General features: G+C 33.3%; 3 protein-coding genes across 5 annotated transcripts; 2 read left to right on the top strand and 1 right to left on the bottom strand.

Annotated features, from left to right (window-relative positions):
• Positions 710–9,254, top strand: LOC109358297 (nuclear pore complex protein NUP93A-like). 2 transcript variants are annotated; one of them, XM_019602452.1, is made up of 15 exons: positions 710–911; positions 1,235–1,326; positions 1,547–1,613; positions 1,950–2,009; positions 2,498–2,587; positions 3,456–3,716; positions 4,397–4,492; positions 4,611–4,742; positions 5,229–5,282; positions 5,375–5,458; positions 5,595–5,681; positions 5,758–6,654; positions 7,109–7,290; positions 8,236–8,527; positions 9,168–9,254. In XM_019602452.1, exons 1-15 carry the CDS (start codon positions 813–815, stop codon positions 9,243–9,245), a joined length of 2,571 nt encoding a protein of 856 aa, XP_019457997.1. In that variant the 5' UTR covers positions 710–812; the 3' UTR covers positions 9,246–9,254. The 2 variants fall into 2 exon arrangements, with proteins under 2 accessions (XP_019457997.1, XP_019457998.1); XM_019602453.1 differs by lacking the exons at positions 710–911; positions 1,235–1,326; positions 1,547–1,613; positions 1,950–2,009 and having other exon boundaries at positions 2,531–2,587; positions 3,439–3,716.
• Positions 10,433–12,959, top strand: LOC109358299 (probable amino-acid racemase). Its single transcript, XM_019602456.1, has 2 exons — positions 10,433–11,414; positions 12,490–12,959. The coding sequence occupies exons 1-2, from the start codon at positions 10,674–10,676 to the stop codon at positions 12,769–12,771; spliced, it is 1,023 nt and encodes a 340-aa protein (XP_019458001.1). The 5' UTR covers positions 10,433–10,673; the 3' UTR covers positions 12,772–12,959.
• On the bottom strand, positions 14,909–16,140 carry LOC109358302 (asparagine-rich protein-like). Of its 2 annotated transcripts, none has more exons than XM_019602459.1 (4): positions 16,053–16,140; positions 15,424–15,822; positions 15,133–15,235; positions 14,909–15,036 (listed from the first exon to the last, which is right to left on the bottom strand). In XM_019602459.1, the coding sequence occupies exons 2-3, from the start codon at positions 15,810–15,812 to the stop codon at positions 15,157–15,159; spliced, it is 468 nt and encodes a 155-aa protein (XP_019458004.1). In that variant the 5' UTR covers positions 15,813–15,822; positions 16,053–16,140; the 3' UTR covers positions 14,909–15,036; positions 15,133–15,156. The 2 variants fall into 2 exon arrangements, with proteins under 2 accessions (XP_019458004.1, XP_019458005.1); XM_019602460.1 differs by having other exon boundaries at positions 15,424–15,819; positions 16,053–16,081.

Genomic DNA, 18,359 nt, shown 5'->3' on the forward strand with positions numbered 1-18,359 from the left:
ATGTTATGTCTATGTGCCAAACACTACTTATTGGTCCAGGTATGGATGAACTAATCACTTTCATGTGTGCGGTTTCTCTTCCTAACAAATATTGTTTTCAGTAATTGGATCTTTAATCTTTTGATTTTTCTCGGGATATAATGAAGTCTTATATCATTAGACTAACGTCTTATTGATTTAAAATATAATTTAAGCAAAAACAAATTATTATGTGTTTATCCACAGATAGGTAGATGTATTGGTGAAGAGTTTTTATAGTTTAACTAGAGATTATTGAGAGTTGAGACATAAATAGAGTTCTGATGATACATGTGATTTTCTTAAAGTTGACATTAAGAAAACCATTATATGATTATTATATATCATTGTGTTTTATTCTATCCCAATTGAGGCCAAAACCAGTTCAGTTATTTTCCTTATTATTAATACAAAATAAGTATATTTTTATAGTAAAAAATAAAAGAGTTTAAGCATATAAAATCATCCCAAACTTTATGTTAGTTTGCAAAAATATATTATGAGTTAAATAAAAATTGATCATTACATAAAAATAATATTAAAAAAATATTGATGAAAATTCATTTTAACTTATTATTGCATTGATACTATTATGAGTTTATAGGCAATTATTTATTTAACAATATTTCTATACAAAAGTCATATATATATTTTCCTTAACATAGAAATAACAATTTGTTATATTTGGGTACATGAGAAGAGGGAAGTTCGTTTTTTCAAATTTAGGGCTTAAAGAGTGAAAAGCTTAAACCTTCGGTGTTCGGCTTTTGGTAGAGGGAGAAGAGAAAAGTGAAATGGCGAACGAAGACATAAGCAATTGGAGTGATCTTCTACATTCTTCCACGAAGCTTCTAGAACAAGCTGCTTCTTCTGCTCAGTTTCCTCCGCTTCAGGTGAAACCTTCTATCTCACTCTCTTCATTTCTGAATCTACTTTCATACACACTAATCAACCGAATTAACGTGTTCCTCTTTTTCAAACATTTCTGAACTAGTCTCAAATCACTAAGAAAAACTTTAATTCAGTTTCACATTATTTCACCGTTGTTTCAATTATTGATTAGTGAAACTGAAGTATAGGTCTATTTTGATTATTAGTTAAGGACACCTTGCATTTTCAGTTAATTAGGTATTCTGTTAGTGAGAATTGTCGCTTGTACAAAATATAATAGTGTTGATTTAATATAATTTTGACTTCATTTTTATACGTTGTTCAGAGGAACTTAGATCAACTTGAAGCATTATCTAAGAAGCTGAAATCCAAGACCTTAAGGACCGAGGCGCCTTCTCAATCTATTGCTGCAACAAGGTACATTTCCTATCATGATTCTCAATTCCTCTTTTTGTGTGTGTAAATTATGTATGAATTAGACAACGTAGGAAAATTATAAAAAAGGCTTGAGGTTGCTTCAGTACATGTCCAACTTGATGGTTTTCCATCATTTTTGTTTTGTTCTTAGAGCAGAAAGTGCATGGTAACACATGATCGATTGTTGTGGTCGTCATTCTAATTTCTCTTGCTTGGTCAGGCTCCTTGCTCGTGAGGGGATAAATGCGGAGCAGCTTGCAAAGGATCTGAAGTCATTTGAATTGAAGGTGTTTATCTGCATACTACTCTATATAAACTTTTCAATTTTTTTACTTCGAAAGTTGCTTTGTTACATAGATAATCTATTCATTCTGTTAGACCTCAGAAAAACGAGGGCAGAATATGGAAGGTTTATTCCTTTAGGAATCCAGTGGTTTGGCTAGTTTTGACTGTGTTAGTTAGGCTCGCTGTTAGTCAGTTTGGTTGGGTAGCTAAATAATACTACTTCGCTGATACTTTAACAGTGGTTCTCTATATTTCTTGACTCATACTACTACTAATGCAACTTTGCTGATACTTTTCCCTTTCTCTGTTGTTATTTTTGGGTTAATTTTTCTTGGAAGACAACGTTTGAGGATGTTTTTCCTGTTGAGGCAACAAGTGTTGAAGAGTATCTGCAGCAGGTAATTTTCACTTTTAAATTGCCTGTTTAATCATTTGGACTTACTATCACATAAACATTTAATTCATAACTAGACCTTAAGTTGATTAATTTTGGATCTCTTTTGTATGCTAATTTTTTTTACTTCCATTCTCTAAATCAGTGAGAAATATATGTCCTTATGGATGCAAATAGTGTTAGAATTATTTCATTACATTACAACTTGTTAATGCTAAACTGTTAAAGAGATATTCTTTTTCATTAAAACTTATTAATGATTTCCAATTTTAATTTTAAATAATTTTTACTTTCCAAATGGGCATAGCATTATAACATGGTTGTTATATCTAAATGCTGTTTCTGCTGCCTCCCCCTTAGTTCTATAAGCAAAATATTTTGTGTTTGTATGTGAAGTTCTCTACCTTGTGGAAAACCTATGAAATCTTCATACGACTCAGTACTCACATGTCGTTCTTTTTTGAATTGAACTATACTCTGTTTTATTCTCAGGTTCATGAAATGGCAATGGTCTCTGCTGTCCAGGAAGCTCAGAAAGATAATAGCAGAAGTTTTAACAATTACATGATGAAAGTTTTGGAGGTAAGTGCGATATTGTCTTTATACTCTTTCTGTAAGTTGTTGTTTTTCTCTCTATATATTTAACTGGAGATATCTTTTGGAATGGAAATGGGTCTAAGCTAAGGCATATTCATAACTCAGAAGAAATTTTAGTGTAAGCAGTGCTCAACCATTTTTTAGCTTATTTGGTGAGTTTATGTGTGATTCTGTTTTCCTTTTATTGCTGAAACTAAGAAACCATTAGGGTTATATCCTATGTTATATTTGCTTTTCTTTGAGATTGTAGTAATGACCGCCCTTAGATTTCTTATGGCTTATGAGACAAGATTATTACATAGGGATTCAAGAGATTTATTGTATCAATAAAATTGTTATTGCTGCGTCCTTTGTAATGAGAATGTCTGCTTTTTCGGTGGAGTTAGCCTTCTTATATGAATTTCCTTTTTCTTTGAAAATTTCTCATTTTATTTCTTAAAAATTAATAAATGAAAAGAAGCAAAGAAATTGTTCTGCTTAACTCATATAACTTCATAGTTTTCACTTTTCATTATCTTAACCATGACAATTAGGTCTCTTGACCTGCCTACACTTGTACCAACTAAAACATCCCTTTTGGTTGATTGCCTTTCTATTAAACTTGATTAGGTTAATTTGTTGAAGTTCACATATGAATTTTATGAAATAAAGTAGCATACTGAATTATGTTAAATATGTATTTATTTTTTGACAATTTTATACTTGTGATGAGTACTTCATTACATTGTTATATTGGTGATGAAAATAGATTATTTTTTCTTGATTTTTCTATATATCTAGTTGCAATGATAGGTGGAATGGCCATTGCGTGGCTCAACCTTCTTACTGCTTCATAGAATTTAATGTTGAACAGGAGGATTGGCAAAAGGAAAAGCGTGATTTCCTTCAGAGTTTAAACCGAATTTCAACATTACCTCGGACAAACATGAATGCTAATAGCAACGTGGGTACCCATCAGGGTCAGATTGTGTCTATAGCTTCTAGTCCACAAGTCTCTTCTGGTATGGAGGTTGTTCCTCTTACTAGTAGGCCTATTGTGGAGAAGAAGGCATCCATCTATGCTGAAGTTGTAAAAAACCTGAATAAATCAAGGGAGCGCGGGTTGCCATTCAAAGTATGTCCCATACTCTTGCCATATCTCTTAATTTTTGAATGAGATTTCTACATTATCAAGATATTTTGGTCTCAAAATGTGAAGTCTTGTTTTAGCTAAAAACACTGTTTTTTAAGCAAAAAATTCTAAACAGTGCATCTCTTTTGCAGGACTGTTGATTATAATTTCAAGCTTATTTGTAATGATTTACAATTTTAACCCTCTTGGTTTCCAAGTATTTTCAGCATCATTATTTCCCATACCTATTTTTATATTTTACTATGAAAACGATTCTTTCTATACAATTCTATTTTTTTAATCTTAAAATCACTTTTCAGCTAATGTACACAAATTCAATTACATTCAGCTTATAGTCCATTATGATTATAATCAGTAATCAATTATATTCATAATCTAATTTTTGCAGTTTTACCAAACACACTATATTTAAAACTATCTGACTGCAGTTGCCTATGTAAAAGTCATGACTGTCTAATGATGGTCAACATAACATTTGGTATGAAGCTAATGTTTTAAACTATTAATCCAGTATAATGCCCTCTGATACACTTGGATTTAAATATATGTTTATTTGTCTTGAGATTTATTATTTTCCTGAAAGCTCTTACCAGCATTTGCCTTGCTGTATTTACATACATGCAAGTATGTTACTTATCATTATCTTTTCCCCTGGTTGTTAGCCTGCTGCATCTTTCAAGAGCGCATATGTAAGTTTGGACATTGATGGTGGTGGTGGAAAATCAGTTACAATGCGGAAGATATGGCACCTTGTTCAGGTTGTAGTTAGCTGTATACTGTTAACAAACAAAACCGAAAGATAAACTTCTCTGTGCAACTATCTTTTTCTCCAGTTGTGTCGAAGTATTATTTTTCATAATTTGGCTCATTGAACAGATGATGATGGATGGAGACCCAAGTCAGCAACGTGTCTCAATAAGGATGTCACTGACTATTGGTGCAAGACGCCACCTTGAATTGGGACACGAGAAATACATCATGGACACCATTCACAGTCATCCTGCACAAGTAATTTGTTATACATGACTTCAATACTACTGATGTAGTCTGCAGATAATTTTTCAAATACTTTATGATCCTTATTTTTTTCTAGATCGTTAATTCTTCTTTTCTTTGATTCCCTGTGTTTGCATGCTATATTCTTTTGAGAGGGTCACTTCAAGAAAACTTTGGCAAGATTCTCTCAATTCGTTTGCTTTATACTGCTTGTTCTTTAGGACAGAGAACATTCATGAATTTGCATTGTTTCTTTCAACAATAAGCTTAAATACATTTATCAGTTATTTATTTTTTATATTGATTATCTGTATTAGGACTCCTTGTGTTTGCATGCTATGTTTTTTATTGATATGCTTTGGAAAATGCCTTAGCAAGTTTGTCTCAATTTGTTTGCTTTTTTATGTCTGCTCCTTTTTAATATAAGATAGAATGTGCATGAATTTTGCATGTGTTGTATCAATACTTATTTTCTGCTTTTTTTAAATCTAATGGTAGGCTGCTCTTGGCGGTGGTGTTGGAAATTTGCGAAGAATACGTGCCTTCCTTCGGGTTTGTCTCAATTTGAAGAATATATGTGCTGCCAAATATTGTAACATGAATAATAATTTTCTAAGTTCATTATTTTAATTGTTGCTGTTCAGATTCGGTTGAGAGATTATGGATTACTGGATTTTGATGCTGGTGATGCTCGGCGGCAGCCTCCTGTTGATACTACCTGGCAGCAGGTCTCTGCTATTTTATCTAATTCAAAATGAGTTATATTTCATAAATTCTTGGTTTAAATCAGTTCATTGATATTTCTTATTCCTTTTTGTTTCTAGAAACTACTATTGATGATGGGAGCTTGTATTTCTTTTACAGATATATTTTTGCTTGAGGTCTGGGTTTTATGATGAAGCAAGGAATGTTGCCCTATCTTCACGTGCTGCACATCAATTTTCTCCTTTGGTAGATACTGTGGTCACTACTGATTTTGTAGTAATTCATGGTGTAATCATTGTTATTGATTTACTGTTTCTGACAGCTTACAGAGTGGATTAACACTGGAGGAATGGTACCAGAAGAGATTGCATCTGCTGCATCAGAGGAATGTGAAAGAATGTTGAGAACTGGTGATCGGGTTGGTCGAGCTGCATATGACAAGAAAAAGTTACTGCTGTATGCCATCATATCAGGTTCTCGAAGACATATTGATCGTTTGCTTAGAGATCAACCAACTCTCTTTAGTACGATAGAGGATTTCTTGTGGTTTCAGTTGTCAGCTGTACGTGACTGCCCTAGTGGACCTTCATCTATTGTTCTAAGTGATGGTTTGGTTCCATACAGTTTGGATGATTTGCAAATTTACCTCAATAAATTTGAACCATCATACTATACAAAAAATGGAAAAGATCCTCTGGTATATCCCTACATCTTGCTTTTAAGCATTCAATTGCTACCAGCTGTATTATACATGTCTAAGGAAACAGGAGATGAAGGATATAACATTGATGCTGTCCACCTATCCATTGTGCTAGCTGATCATGGGTTCCTTTCTGAAGGTGCTGGACATAAGTTAGGAGTGATGGATGTTTATGCGGAAGTGTCTACCATTATTAGGCAGTATGGGTCCATGTATTTGCGTCTTTGTGATCTCCAAATGGCATTAGAATATTACGCTCAAGCTGCTGCTGCAGTGGGTGGTGGACAGTTGTCATGGACTAGTAGAGGTAATGTTGATCAGCAAAGGCAGAGAAGTTCGATGCTGAAGCAACTTCTAACTGAACTTTTGTTAAGGGATGGAGGTATATATCTTTTACTTGGTGCAAGAGGTTCTGGAGAAGAGGGTGAATTGGGTCGTTTTGTGACTGATCCAAAAGCGAGGCAACAATTTTTAATTGAAGCTGCTTTCCAATGTCAAGAGGCTGGGATGTATGATAAAGTAATTATTTTCTTTCCCGTGCAACTTATCTTAGACGAAAAATAATAAGAAAATCTTTGACTGTTACCAAATTATGACAGTATGACACTTCCTAGCTGATAAGCGGCACATTATCCTACACACCCTAAATAGGTTCCTCAGGTACTTAAGTGTGGAGAAGAACAGGGCTCTCCTTTTTCTGGTGAAACTAATTCTATTTTAATACATCCAGGAATTTTGCTTACTCTTTATTTTCAATATTTAATTTCTTCAACTACATATAATTTCCCCCCCTCACATTATCGAGTTTATAATACTTGTTCATCTTGGCTACTTTGATTTTTATTTCCAACAATGTTGTCTACCCTTTTTATTTTTTCAATTCCCCCCCTTTATTATTATCCTCTGTTGTGTATTTCTGGGTTTTATATAATAAAAATGCTTTTGCTGATAATGATTTTTTTGTTTTGTTCAGTCTATTGAAATTCACAAGAGAGTGGGATCCTTTTCCGTGGCCCTGGATACCATCAACAAGTGCATTTCTGAAGCTATTTCTGCCCTTTTTCGTGGAAGATCAGATGGTGAAAGTCGGACTGCTGGCCTTATCCATTCTGGGAATGATATTCTGGAGACGTACACTTATTACCCTGATGTCAGGTCATTTTGAAACTCTTACCTTATTTTTTTTGATTCATGCATGGTTATGCTTGAGGGTGAGCTTGATGTAACGATAAGGTTGCTGCTTAGTGACCATGAGATTACAAGTTCAAATCCTGGAAACAGCCTCTCCACTTGTAGGGGTACGGCTGCATACATCTATCCTCCCCATACCCTACTAAGTGGGAGTCTCGTGCACTGGGCTATCTTTCCTATATACTTCATGAGATCAATAATGAATTGGTCCTCACTCAATTTTTTCCTTACACGTCTTTTAACATGGAGTAACCTTGAAGATCAAAACTCTGCCTCTGTATCTGGGAAGTCTATCTTTTCTATATACTTCACGAGATCAATAAAATACTAGTGATGATTTCCTTGTAAAACAGTTGCTGAAGGGGATAATATAGTCTGGTGATTTAGGATGTATCACCAGAAGGATTTGGTCATCTTCGTTTGGTTGGTTCCGCTCAGTTGAGGGGTATAGAGGTTTTAGTTTTGTTTTCTTCCTTGTATGCAGAAAAAAAATTCAAAAGTTTAAAAATAAGACCTATGCAATATTTAAATTTTATAAAATTTCATGGCTTATGTGTAAATTTGGTTTTCATTCATTTGCAACTATATATTGAGTGGAGATATTTCCTTAAATAGTAGTTTGTTCATTGCCAAATCATGAGGCCTTCCTTGTGCTAAGTTCTTATAAAGAATGATTTTGGAAATTCCAGACTGCCTTACTAGTTTGCTTGAGTTACTGCAACTCTCAGAATAACTTAGTAAGACTTTTACACTGTAATGAAATGTAGGCCCTAGTAATATAGGTTTTAGCACTTCGAACAGAATCGCTAAGACCAATGCATTAATTATGAAAATTTATTATGTTGTTCATTCTATCTTACATTTTTGCATCCCGTTAGTTAATAAAATGATTGATTGAATTCTTTGCAGTCTTCAAGAGAGACAGCTTGTCTTTGAGCAGCAAAATGTGTTAAGACAACTTGAGTCAGTATTGTCAATTCACAAATTGGCAAGACTAGGGAACTATGTGGATGCAATAAGGGAGGTTGCTAAACTTCAATTTCTTCCGTTAGATCCCCGAGGCCCTGACATTGCTATCAATGTGTTTGAAAATTTATCTCCTCATCTAGAAGCTTGTATTCCGGATCTGTTGAAGGTTGCACTCACTTGTCTGGACAATGTAACAGATTCTGATGGATCACTTCGTGCTTTTAGGGCGAAGGTATTGTCTTGTAGATCCCCTTGTTTGATTAGGAAATGTTTATTTAGTTGCTTTGTTGAAGTTATCTAATTCACTTTAATTTTCTTGAAAAAGTGTTGGGAGCACTCATTGAAGCTTATGCCTTCTATAATCTATAATTCTATATACTATGGTAAACGTTTTGGCTAATTTGAAAATAACGTCTATGCTGAAGCTTCATGAGGAGTTTGTTTGCCTTAAAGTGTTAATACAACAAATCCAGATCATTATTTTATATTATAATTTTAAAATAATAAAAAATATTTTCATCTAATATTTGGTATTTATTCCTCTGCCCGAAATCTATTTTGGTTTAGCTAATACTTGTTTATTCCATTTTGCCATTCTTGTATAAAATGTATTATTTATATCATTGATGTTTAATCAATTTTATACACGAAAAGAAAGGAAAACGGAGAGGATAATATTGGTTGATTTTGTACTAATTTTGTTACCTTTACCAGGAAAAAATTAAAATTTTCTAAAGAACGATACTGCTTTTAGTTGATTACGCCAAGCATTTGGCGTGTGAATGGGATGATTAAAGTGCCATTTGATAGTTAATTTATTAATATGCACTCTTGTTTCTTATTTCATAAATGCTAAATTGCTATTTTTGCAGATTTCAAGTTTCATTGCAAATAATTTGAAGAGGAATTGGCCTCGTGATTTATACGAAAGAGTTGCACAGAGGTTGTGAAAGTATAAATATGAGATCGGAATTGTTCTAGTCTTTAAATTCTTGAGGTTTTCAGTAGTGTAACAATTGTAAAGTAGCTCTACCTTAACAAATTTTGCCTGTCATTCGATACACTTTCTGAACCGAACTATTGCAGAGCAATTCAACTCAAGGGTTAAGTTGTCTTGTATCTTAAAATTTATATAGCAAAATAGTCTGAAACAGATTCATTTTTTTTATTTTCTCAATATCAACAGGGCTCAGTGGATGGGAAGATTATTCATTTAGCTTTTACCTTGAAGTAATTTTCTCATGTAGATGGGAAGATTATTATTGGTGAATATGTTATTATGTTTTGATCAATAATTTCGCTCATTGTGCTTCAAGAGCTGAGTTTATGTAATACAAAATACAAATACAATTATTAGAGATGGCTTTAGATATAGACTTTAGGGGTTAGGGGCATGATGTTTGCATTTTCACGCCACTAGTTAAAACAAGTCCCATCCACCCTTTGGTTTAATTGGCAAGATGAATCTGTTTAAGATTCCAATTATCATAAGTGATTTTTATGCCCTTTGGATAGACACTCGTTCTACTTTCCATCCTCATGCTACAGCTTCTCCACCTTTTGATCCAAGTCATACTAGTTATTATTTCTTAACCATTGATGATGACTACATCAATATCTTGGTTATAGGTTAGGCATTGGCTATGTTTGATGCATTTCAAATCTCACATAATTGGATTGTGTGAGCAAAGTTAAAAAGACGTTGGGCCTAAGAGACATAGGTGTAGAGATACTTGATGGGCTATGATACTAGAGTCATGCAATTCCAATTGTGGCGGTGGTGTGGGGTCTTTTCAGCAGAAGCCAACGAGAAAATGTTATAATCAACTAACTTCCAATTGGTTCATTCAATTCAAGCTTAGTTTTCTTTCACAACCTATGTGAAACGTGACACAAATGTTGCACATGCCACCAGCATCCTTAGATTCAATTAGCATGTAAACAAAACATTGAATTAGAAGTGTTGTGATATTAGTGCGTGGGACCACTTTAGAGATTGATGCGTATCAAACTCAACAATTGAATATGATGAATTAAAATTATCACATTTAGAAGCAAATAATGAGTACTAATTTGTTTATCTTAAAGTTATAATATTTGTTATGATCTTAGACTAGAAAAGTTTCCGAATTTTCATGTGTGGAGACAAAAGTAAAAACAATAAAACAGGTTGTCAACTTTGGTGTGAAGTTGTGAACTCATGTCTTCTTCTGCACAAAGCCTTTCAATTTTGTTGGTTTTTGTTCATTCATTCTTTTACTCTGGAACCCAAATGGGGTTCTGGGGCTACTAAGTTTCATACACCATAAATAAAAAGAAACCATTTTGGGTACAGAGAAGTATCAAAATTCTCACTTTATTGGGTTTTTCCATTGGAAATGTTCGATGTCACATTGACAATGTCTTTCCACACATTGAGTAACCCATCTCATACATTATTAGGTTCTATAAACCTGTGCAAGTTAAGGTCTCGTCATGTTCAAGCTATGCCTCCATCTTCAGTTATTATGAATGCAGATGAAAGTGGCAAAATTTCTCAAAGTAAGAAGCTTCATGGCTCAAATCTTGCTCCAGGAATAAAGGGTGAACATGTTTCTCCTTTGATCAGTCATGGTAATGCTGTTGGTATAATTGGAGGGGTGTCTGTTGATGCCACCTTGATTTTCTTAAGAAAACTTGTGGAGTTGAGTTCAGATTCTTCAAAAGATGGAGTGAATTCAGATTCAAATTCAATTCCTTTTGTGCTATGTTCAGATCCTTTGTTAAATAAGGAGGTTTTATCCTATGAAAGGAGCTATTTTGTTTCTGGTAGAAATAAAATGGAATTTCTGAAACTGGATTCTTCTCCAATTGTGCAGAATCTTAGGAACAAAAGGGTGTTTCTTGAGAATTCCGGTGCTAGTTGCATTGTGATACCTTGTAATGTATCACACACTTGGTATGAAGAAGTATCAAAAGGTTGTTCTGTTCCTTTTCTTCACATTGCTGAGTGTGTTGCCAAGGAGCTCAAGGAAGCTAAGTTAAAGCCACTCGAAGCTGGTAGTCCTTTGCGGATTGGATTGCTTGCATCAAATGCAACTCTAGCTTCTGGATTTTATCAGGAGAAGCTTCAGAATGAAGTAAATTTTTCTGTCCATTTTTTAATAGCTTGCCATCCTAAATCTGAACAGCATATACTTTTAGTGCATACAAGGTCAAGAGAAAGTATATGTTCTATTTAGTGATATATTTTCGGTAGCTTCTTGTGCTAAATGTGATATGCATTTGAGTATCTCAATTAGTATACGTTCCAGCTCAAATGAATGTACTTGCTCTGAGAATTGCCCAATACAGCCTTGCCATTTCATAGTATTTTAGGAAGCTTTATGTATTGCAGACCTTTATAATTTTACCTTTAACATTAGCTGCTTTCTTATGACTTATGAGAATTGATTAATTGTAGCTGTTTTGGTTGAGTCTCAACAGAATCCTGCACATAAAATTTCATAACAGTGATATAAAATGTGAAGGCCCGAGGCAGTTTATTTCTTCGAACAATGATATTTGGAAGCTTCAATTTATCATGAGAAATGTGATAGATGGAAGTGATTGCCTTCTAATTTGATTAAGGGGCATTTCAAAATTCAAACTTTTGTCAAATGTGAGAAGCCTTATTTCAGCTCGGGCAATTCATGACTTTTCAATTTCATATTTATGTACTTTTGTGGGAACTAGCTTTCTTTGTGTCCTAACCAGGCCATCAAATTTTGATCAAAACGACATTAAATCTGAAGTTGTTAAAATTCATATGAATCAATAGTTCAGTACTGGTTAACTTCTTATAGCAGCTAGACATAAGAACAAAAAGTGCAAACTAAGAAGGATAAAAAATTCCATACCTTAAACTTTCCCTTCTAATCCAGAACAGGATGAACCATTTTCGTCGCCATATATAACCTATTCCCCGTGTGAAGAATAACCCTTATGCTTACATATTTATTAAAGATAATTCGTAAAGATATTTGTATATCTACACGTGTGCACATACAACTTTTTGCAATTATGCCATTTTCTTTTTTGTAAGCATGGTGTTGACCGCCAATTATGCACTTTATGAGTTATTTATTTTTCTGCAATGCTTTGTGATCATGTTGAATTGTGTTAACAAGCAAATAGAGATGTAGATATTTGTTAACCTTAATTACCTATATGCAGGGCTTTGAGGTTGTACTACCTGATAGAGCTACTATGGAGCATGCAGTCATACCTGCCACCGAAGCTTTGAACAGAAAGGACATGGAAGGGGCAAGCAATCTTTTGAGAATTGCCCTTCAAGTTCTTCTAGTGAGTGGAGTTAACTCCATTATCCTTGCTTCTGATGATATGCGGGATCTCTTGCCCCGGAATGATCCTCTTCTGAAGAAGTGTGTCGATCCAATGGACACCTTAGCCCGGTCAACCATCAAATGGGTAAGATCTGCTGGGGATAATACATGAATTACACAAAAAAGCAACAATTGTAGTTCATATTTTATCAATATTCTTATGGTCTCATTGATATCATGCATCATGTTGATGCAAACTTTTGCATTCAGCAAAATTTTAATCAAGCCAAAGATGAGTTGAGTGTCAGTACATGTATTCCTTCTGTATTAATGTGCAAATCAATGTTATCTGTGGTTAAAGAACAACCTGGAATCAGTGAACTCACTACATGGGTGTTGGGCTAAATTGATAATTTTCTTTTTAGTACATGATAACTATAGTTAACATTCAGTTTGGTCAGCCAATCATTTTAGTTTGAAAAATATTATACCCTCCTAATAAATTAGCCTACAGATCCTCTTAACCATAAAATTGTGGCATATGTTCAGTTTCACGTGGGTAGAAAATGACACATGTCAATTTTCTACGACCAAGAGAATTGTAGGCTGATTTATTAGGATAATATAACATTTCTCTTTAGTTTTCTTATATTTTGGTGTTAATACACATGGAGAACATAATGTGAAGCTCGATAGAAAGTGTCAACACATGACAGACAATGGTGTCATAAATTTGCCAGGCTCTATAAAAAGTGGTCTATTTATATATGCACAAAATACTGAACAAGTTTGGTCAGAATGAAATGAAATAAAGCTCTTGATTCTTGAATCTTCCCTTAGTGATAGAAACAAACATATGATTTAGTGTAGCTCACTAGTCAGATTGCAGAACTATAATGCAGGGACACATCTTAAATCCAATCAGCACGATGCGACTGATCTTTTGTAGGTTTGCAACACCATATTGTTCATACTTATGCAAAGAATGGGTGGTAGAGGCATCTGTAGCAGCAGTAGAAGCTTGCATTACCCTTCATTTTGCAGAATGTAGTTCTACATTTGCAAAAAACTGAAGTCAGGATTTATTCACAGGAAGACAAATAGGCTTATATCTTGGTTCATACCAAAAGGGTAGACAAATAGTTATTCTTGGATCAAACTGTTTTTTTTGGTTCACCAGTGAGTAAAAGACTTGTTTCAGCAAGGATTTCAGCAACATATATTGGTTGTCTTGTAATTACTCTCACAAATCACAATACTAGAGTTCTGAGTCTAATTATGTTTTTGACCATAGCAATAAGATCATGTTCAAGTTAACTCAAGGTTACTTGATTGAAACACTGCTAATTAGAGCAGAACAATAAACTAATCACACAATAACTGTTGATGCTTGTTGAAGAATCACAGATGATATGCAAAAATGTGATTTGAACAACTGATGAAGACAACATAGTTCATTTGCAAAGTACATGTGCTTGTGCATAAAATTATTGGTGTCTATGTCACTACAAGTTACACAAGTCACTTATTCTAATAATACTATTGTGAGAAGTTGTCTGATTCAATTGTTTAAATAAAAAGTTCAATGAAATAATAATACACAGTAACTTGAAAATCCAGCACAAGAGACTGAAAAAAGATGCAGAATAAAATATGTATTGAAAATTGGAAGATTGCATTGCCCTGCATTTTGCAGAAGAGTAGTGATCAAGTTTCTTTAGTTCTGCATTCCCAAAAACTGAAGTCAGATTTAATTCACATGATCACATTTCCATTGTTTTTGCTGAATAAGGTGGTTGTTATTGTTCATTCGTCAAATAGTACACTCACTAGAAAGAGATAGGGACAACATCTGTTGTTCCACAAATTGTGTCACTGCATGTACCACAAGCCTATGATTGGTTAAAAAAAATATATTTGTGATGCTGATTCAAAGTTATTATATTCTAGATATTCTTCTTGTCCACCTACAACTTGAAAGATGGTTCCTTGTTAAATAGATTGCTTGAAACACTTGTACTATTTTGTGTTTAGTTCCTTTTTGTGTGCTGAGTTATAAAATAGTAGTAGTAGCCAAAAAGTTAAGGAAACTGTATCCTACATAACAACCTGATCCACTCTATCTCATTTAGGAACAAGCACTTTTTCATCTAATGACAAAAAAAAAGAGTTTCATCTTCATTGAAGAAAACCAAGTACCATACAATAAGTGAACTCTCTTAACACAAACATCAAAGAAACTAGCTTAAACTACCATGACAACATTGCTATAATTTTTGTAAATCTAAGAAAGTGCAAAAGGGATGTAGCTTCTCTATAATATGGCATTTAAACAACCTTTTCCTAATTCATATTGACTTTAAAATCCTGAAGAAATTAATCAAGAAATTGTGCACCATCTCTAGTAATTATAGTCTCCCTTGCTTGGCTACAATCCCTGAAAACAAAGCCATGAATAGTATTTCAATGAACTATATGCCAAGAGTTTTATACATTATAAGAAGAGGTAAGTGGTAATTCATAGTGAACATACCCAAAATTGGTTAATCTCACATTTCTAGAAGAACATCTCCCTTGGGGAAGAACATTTAAAACATACCATTCTGCTAGCAAAGTTGTGTTCATTGCATCCAAATCTGTTGAAAGAAGGTTTTTTCATGACAAGAAAGACTACTGTTAAAAGTAGTGAAGTGAATCTTATTTTTCACTATCACTAAGGAAAAGTTGTGCTTAACCATTACAATATTGCAGATACTTTATGCCATTGTAACTACAATTTAATATCAGAAGAGGAACCAATAAGTATAGTAGAATCTGCACTCACCTGTTGCATATCCAATCACCAGATTTCCATCCCGGTCGGCCACCACCACCACCACCACCACCGAAACCTCCTACCTGAAGATTGAATGCACTGCTGTTATTATTGCATCCACCAGAAAATTCATCTTTGAAAGCACCACACTTGAAGCAGCTTGAACGGCTAGCAAAGTTATGTGCACCACAGTTACCTGCAGCACAATACCAGTCACCTGGCCTAACATCTGAACCAGTAATAGTACTGAACCCAAATGAAGACCCTCCTCTTCCTCCAAACATTCCAAAATCATCCCTTTCCCCGTATTTTGAGTCCCCGCATCGTTGACAAGAATCGCGCCTCTGAAAATTCAAGTGCTGGCATGACTTGCAGTTCCAATCTCCTGGCCTACTCATAGTTACTTCTCTGCAAAGTTAATGTTACATTTACAAGATTATGATGCAAGCAATAGTGCATAGTTAATATGTTATATCACTTAGAAGATACTAAATTTTTTAAAAAGTTTACTTATTGTCGCGACCCGATTTTCGGTTAGAAGACTGACTCAGCAACTCCTATTAAAACCATAGCCAAATTTCTTGCATACATGGAAATTTAGAAAGAGTAGCAAATAATGAAAAAGAAAGAGTACCAACCTAAAATAATACAAGATGTAACTTGAACTTATGAGAGATACAAAAGCTGAATAGAGAGTACTGATGAGGGAATGTGATATAAGGGGTGGTTTATATAGTGGCAGAGACTACAGAAAAAGAGAATATATGAAGGGCCATGTAGTTCTTTTTAGTGTTCTTTAAGGGACAATCTTGATAAATGGAATCAATGAAATCTAAAGGAAGAAAAAGAGATAAAGAAAATTCATGCTGCAATTCCAAAGAGAGGATACTTCGAATTTTGAACTTACACTTTGGCAGTGTCTACAACATCTTTTTGGTACGGTCCTGCATGCAAAAGTGCATATAGAATAAAACATTTGTTCTTTAAATGTGTCATGGTTCATGAAAAAAAGGAACACTTTAATTTCAAGCAAATATAATACATGTTGTTCAATACTATATCTTATGTTTTTTAGCTTCTACCCTCTACAATATTGCAACCTAGCATGTAACCTATTAGTAGTACATAGTACAAACAATGTCAAAGGATCTTATCAATCAATCAAAGAAGCATGGAGACTTCACAATAGTTGTTATGTCTGCTTCATGTCCATCTTAGACACATTTTTTATACACTTCTAACTATATTTTATAATATATTTACCTATCTACCAACAAGGCGTTAGTTTAGTGGTGTAAGGTCTCATTGGATTCCTAAAGTCGATGATTCGATTCCTATAAGCGACACTTGTTGAAAGAGACATGTACAATTAACCATAAATCCTCACAAGATCTTTTTGACCACAGCATTGGTTATTTGCAGCCCCACCAAAAGAATCCATGTATACATCAACAACAAAAAATAAAAAGAAAGGTTATTGGGCAATGTGGAATCCTAATCAATATTTGGTACCATATAATGAATATTCGTAACATCAAAATCAGAGGTCATGCCACAAATTTATCCCAATAACAGACATAAGGGGATCTAAGTCTCTTTCATATATGTCATTATCAATTACTCTTTGCAAATCAACACAATTATTTTCATAAAAAGTTGTTGCTTTTTACATATTGAAGATTATTTCATTCTCCTATGTACTGTCAATTAATTATAGATGTATACATATTGTGGCCAAATTGAGAATGTGTTCCATCACAATAAAGATAATAAACTCATGAAGACTATGTAATGGACATAAAAATTATGTGAAAAAACAAAGAAAACATAAAATGAAGTAATTTGTATTTTTGTTGGTTATATTAATATTTCACTTTTACTAAAACAAGTACGACTTAAGTATAACATATTCTTGATTTAGTATTTCGATATATATATATATATATATATATATATATATCGAAATACTAAATCAAGAATATGTTATACTTAAGTCGTACTTGTTTTAGTAAAAGTGAAATATTAATATAACCAACAAAAATACAAATTACTTCATTTTATGTTTTCTTTGTTTTTTCACATAATTTTTATGTCCATTACATAGTCTTCATGAGTTTATTATCTTTATTGTGATGGAACACATTCTCAATTTGGCCACAATATGTATACATCTATAATTAATTGACAGTACATAGGAGAATGAAATAATCTTCAATATGTAAAAAGCAACAACTTTTTATGTATATATATATAATATTAAGAGAAATTTTTATATGTATGTGATATCCATGGGTTTAACACATTAATTTCATTTTGGAAGCTTTATAGATGTGTGTATAGTGGGTAAAAGGCTAGCATATATAGGAAAATATAGTAGTAGAAGAAATGAAGGAAAAGAGAGAAGAAAATTTTGAAGTAATGGGAAAATGGAGAAAAGAAAAGGGAAATGTTGAATTTGAATAAAAAGAGGAGTGAAGAAGTGTTAGATAAGATTAAGATCCATTATCTTGGAGAAGGGTAAAGGGAAAGAGAAACAAACTGTAAAGACTAAAGATGAATAAACACCTTTTTTTTATTCCCTTTGGAATTCGTTTCCATGCAAGACCATAATTATTTCTACATTTTGTGACTCATTCTATGCTACTTTTAACAACCAAAGTGCTCTCAAGAGTTCAATAATGTCAAATTTGTATTCAAAATTTGGTGCATAAATTAGATAAATCTGGTTTATATAATTAACTAAGTTAAATTTAAGCATAAATTAGACATTCTCTTTTGTTTGCTAATACTTTTTCTTTATTTCCTTTTCCAATTTGTAGTAGACTACATCTGTCTTAATTGTTATGTGATGCTTTTCCTTCTATTTCTTTTTAAATTTGCAGTAAGTAACTTAATGGTTAAGTACACTGCATCTAATTATGATTGTTTGACTACAATATGGAGGA

Source organism: Lupinus angustifolius, chromosome LG10, assembly GCF_001865875.1.
Source record: "Lupinus angustifolius cultivar Tanjil chromosome LG10, LupAngTanjil_v1.0, whole genome shotgun sequence".
NCBI lineage: Eukaryota > Viridiplantae > Streptophyta > Magnoliopsida > Fabales > Fabaceae > Lupinus > Lupinus angustifolius.

Excerpts from the sequence above, each read along its gene's own strand:
- LOC109358302 (XM_019602459.1), bottom strand. The coding sequence starts at position 15,812 with ATGAGTAGGCCAGGAGATTGGAACTGCAAGTCATGCCAGCACTTGAAT. Across the intron at positions 15,236-15,423 it reads GGTGATTGGATATGCAACAG|ATTTGGATGCAATGAACACA; the intron begins GTGAGTGCAGAT and ends TTCTTTCAACAG.
- LOC109358299 (XM_019602456.1), top strand. The coding sequence starts at position 10,674 with ATGTTCGATGTCACATTGACAATGTCTTTCCACACATTGAGTAACCCA. Across the intron at positions 11,415-12,489 it reads AGGAGAAGCTTCAGAATGAA|GGCTTTGAGGTTGTACTACC; the intron begins GTAAATTTTTCT and ends ACCTATATGCAG.
- LOC109358297 (XM_019602452.1), top strand. The coding sequence starts at position 813 with ATGGCGAACGAAGACATAAGCAATTGGAGTGATCTTCTACATTCTTCC. Across the intron at positions 1,614-1,949 it reads TGAAGTCATTTGAATTGAAG|ACAACGTTTGAGGATGTTTT; the intron begins GTGTTTATCTGC and ends TTTTCTTGGAAG. Across the intron at positions 5,459-5,594 it reads TTGATACTACCTGGCAGCAG|ATATATTTTTGCTTGAGGTC; the intron begins GTCTCTGCTATT and ends TTTCTTTTACAG.